This window comes from Anthonomus grandis, chromosome 1, assembly GCF_022605725.1.
Source record: "Anthonomus grandis grandis chromosome 1, icAntGran1.3, whole genome shotgun sequence".
Classification (NCBI taxonomy): Eukaryota; Metazoa; Arthropoda; class Insecta; order Coleoptera; family Curculionidae; genus Anthonomus; species Anthonomus grandis.
The window spans coordinates 57,027,585-57,030,419 of record NC_065546.1 but is presented as its reverse complement, the minus strand read 5'-3'; the positions used below and the strand labels follow the sequence as shown (position 1 = coordinate 57,030,419).

The 2,835-nt window shown below is 31.4% G+C and overlaps 1 protein-coding gene across 1 annotated transcript; it reads right to left on the bottom strand.

The window, feature by feature from the left end:
* Positions 1-253: 253 nt before the first annotated feature.
* On the bottom strand, positions 254-1,257 carry LOC126745340 (uncharacterized). The gene has a single exon (XM_050453171.1). It carries the CDS (start codon positions 1,196-1,198, stop codon positions 269-271), a length of 930 nt encoding a protein of 309 aa, XP_050309128.1. The 5' UTR covers positions 1,199-1,257; the 3' UTR covers positions 254-268.
* Positions 1,258-2,835: the final 1,578 nt, after the last annotated feature.

Below are 2,835 nucleotides of genomic sequence, written 5' to 3'. Positions count from 1 at the left end.
CAATATTTGACATTTAGATACTTACCAAAATCTTGCAACAAGCTTTTATGTCATACAAATTTTGTAATATAATAAATTGACTCTAGTTTGATTTAATTTAAAATTTATTTTTCACTTTTTAGGGCATTTTAATAAAAGCTTGTTTGTAAAAATGTTTTTTTTAAATTATTTAATTTGATTTTTTTTTCTTTAAATGAAACAAGTAATATTTTATTATCAGGTTATATTGTATGCAGCTTTAAGAAGATAAAGTAATATAGAAAAAATATTAAGTATTAAAAAAATTTACAAAATTTTCTCGTATTTGAAACGAATAGTTTGTCGCTCTTCGGCCGTCAGCTGGAAGAGGATCTAACGCTCCTATTATGGGCTCTGCATCTTCTAATAGATGTGAAAAAAGTAGATCTCTTTTTTCCGTACGTAAATAGTTATGTAAAACACACGTTGCTTTGATAACTTTTATAGATGTTTCTATTGTGAGTTCTAAGGGTCTATAAAATAACCTCCATTTTTGAGCTAAAATGCCAAAAGCATTTTCGACTACTCTCCGTGCACGACATAGGCTTTTATTGTATTTTTCTTTTCGAATATCGTGACGTAATAATCTGTAAGGGAATGGTCTCATTAGAAAGGATGTTAAAGCAAATGCTTCATCGCCAATAAGTACACAAGGAGTTTCTTCATTTTGACCTGGCAAGGCTCTATTGGGAGGAATGTTCAATAATCCTCTGGACATCCGTTGTCCAAAAGAGGATGCTTCAAAAATGCCACCATCACTGTTTTTACCATAGCCGCCGATATCCACACAAACAAATTTATATTCGTGGTCCACAATAGCCAATAATACAATTGAAATTTTTTTAAGATAACAGTAATAATTTGAACCGCTATTAGGAGGGCACTTGATTGCGACATGTTTCCCATATATACTCCCAATACAGTTGGGAAACTGCCATGAATTCTCAAATCCGGAAATTGTTCTTTCCCATAGCTCTGTGGATGGTTCGGGCATATAAATAGGCTGTATATGTTTCCATATTGCATCACACACTTCATTAATAATTTGACTCACAGTTGAAAATCCCATTCTGTAGCTGTGGCCGATTGTTTTTAAAGAATCTCCAGTCGCAAGAAACCTGCAAATATAAATCAATGAAATTACGTAGAGTTGTCGCAAATTCACCTTTTCCAGGTGCATTTGTGAATTTTTTATTATTTATTATATTTATTTTTTAGGTGAAGATGCAAAGAAAAGATGGAAAAATATTCGCGACTGCTACGCAAAGCATCTTCGATCTGAAAAGACTCATACAGGTCAGAAAGCCAAAAATATTGATCGATATAGAAGTTGGCCTTGGGCTGCTCAGATGTCAGCTTTTAAGCCGTTCTTGCAGTTTGCTCAAACGTCAAGTAATGTTGAGGAAACAGTTAATGAAGATACTCAAAGTAGTCAGGAGAAGAATCACTTGAGTAGAAGAGAAACTCAATCAATCAATCAATCAATCAATCGGATATATTACATATAAGCTTTTACAAAGTATGTGTAATAAAATCCAATAGTTATAATCTATCTCAGTACATTTTAAGGTGCACCTAGGTAACCAAATACCTGTATGTGCAAAAAAAAATTAAAAACAATTTTATAAAAATAAATATTTAAACAAAATATGTCCCATCCACTAACTATTTCAAAGTTTCCATTTAACACCCAATAAATAATTAAACATTAGAAAACAAAAATCCTTCACGATCATGTATGAATGCCTAAAGCTATGAAATATGAAAATTAATTAACAGTAAGTAGTTTTTTAAATACATGTAAATGATCATAAATGTAATCCCCAGATATTTTACAAAATTTTTTGACAGCTTTTGTATGTCTAATATATGGTGGTAATAAGTTGTACAGTTTGGGTGCGTGGTAGAAAATTGATTTTAATTTCATAGTAGTGGCAACAGTTGGAATTGATAAGTGTCTATTTACATTTAATCTAGTCTGATACTGATGATTAACAAAGTTCTTAAATTTATTCGACTTGTGAATATATAAACAGAGCGACCAACAGTATAATGTGCGTACATCAAAAATATTTCTGGAATAAAGTAATGCAGTAGAAAATCTTTTGTTTTTTTTGAAAATAACTTTTAAAATGTAGTTTTGGGTTACATTTAAAGAAGTCAATGTGTTTTGGTATATCCCACCCCAAAGAATTAGACCATACCTTAGTAGTGATTCCACAATTGCTTTATAAATCGAAATCAAAAGTTGTTTATTTAATATTTCCCTGAGCACATAAAACTTGTATATTAGTTTTCGAATATTTTTTGATAGTCTAAGGATGTTGTGGTCCCACTTTAAGTGTTTGTCAATATAGATTCCAAGATATTTTGTAGAGTGAACTTCATGAAGTTTATCCATAAGACTATCTATGTAAATACTATTAAATGATGGACAGTTTGCAGCTGTGAGGGAAAATGCTATATAAATAGTTTTAGTGATATTTAATGATAATTTAAATGAGTCTAGCCAGTGTTTTATTTTCTTTATACCGTTTATAGCGTGTTCCTTCACCAAATGTTTCCCCATAGAAAGTTACTGCTGTGTCGTCAGCATAAGAGATAGTACTACCGTTTTGTATTGACATATTGGTTAAGGAATTTACATATGCTACAAATAAAATTAGACCCAGAACAGTCCCTTGAGGGATGCCCATTTTAATTTGAAGGGGTTCACTTATAGTATTTTCAACTTTGACGGATTGCTCTCGATCCATCAAATAATCATCAAAAACGTCTAACACGGTTCCCCTTATATCATAGGATTCTAGGACTTGG

Excerpts from the sequence above, each read along its gene's own strand:
- LOC126745340 (XM_050453171.1), bottom strand. The coding sequence starts at position 1,198 with ATGCACCTGGAAAAGGTGAATTTGCGACAACTCTACGTAATTTCATTG.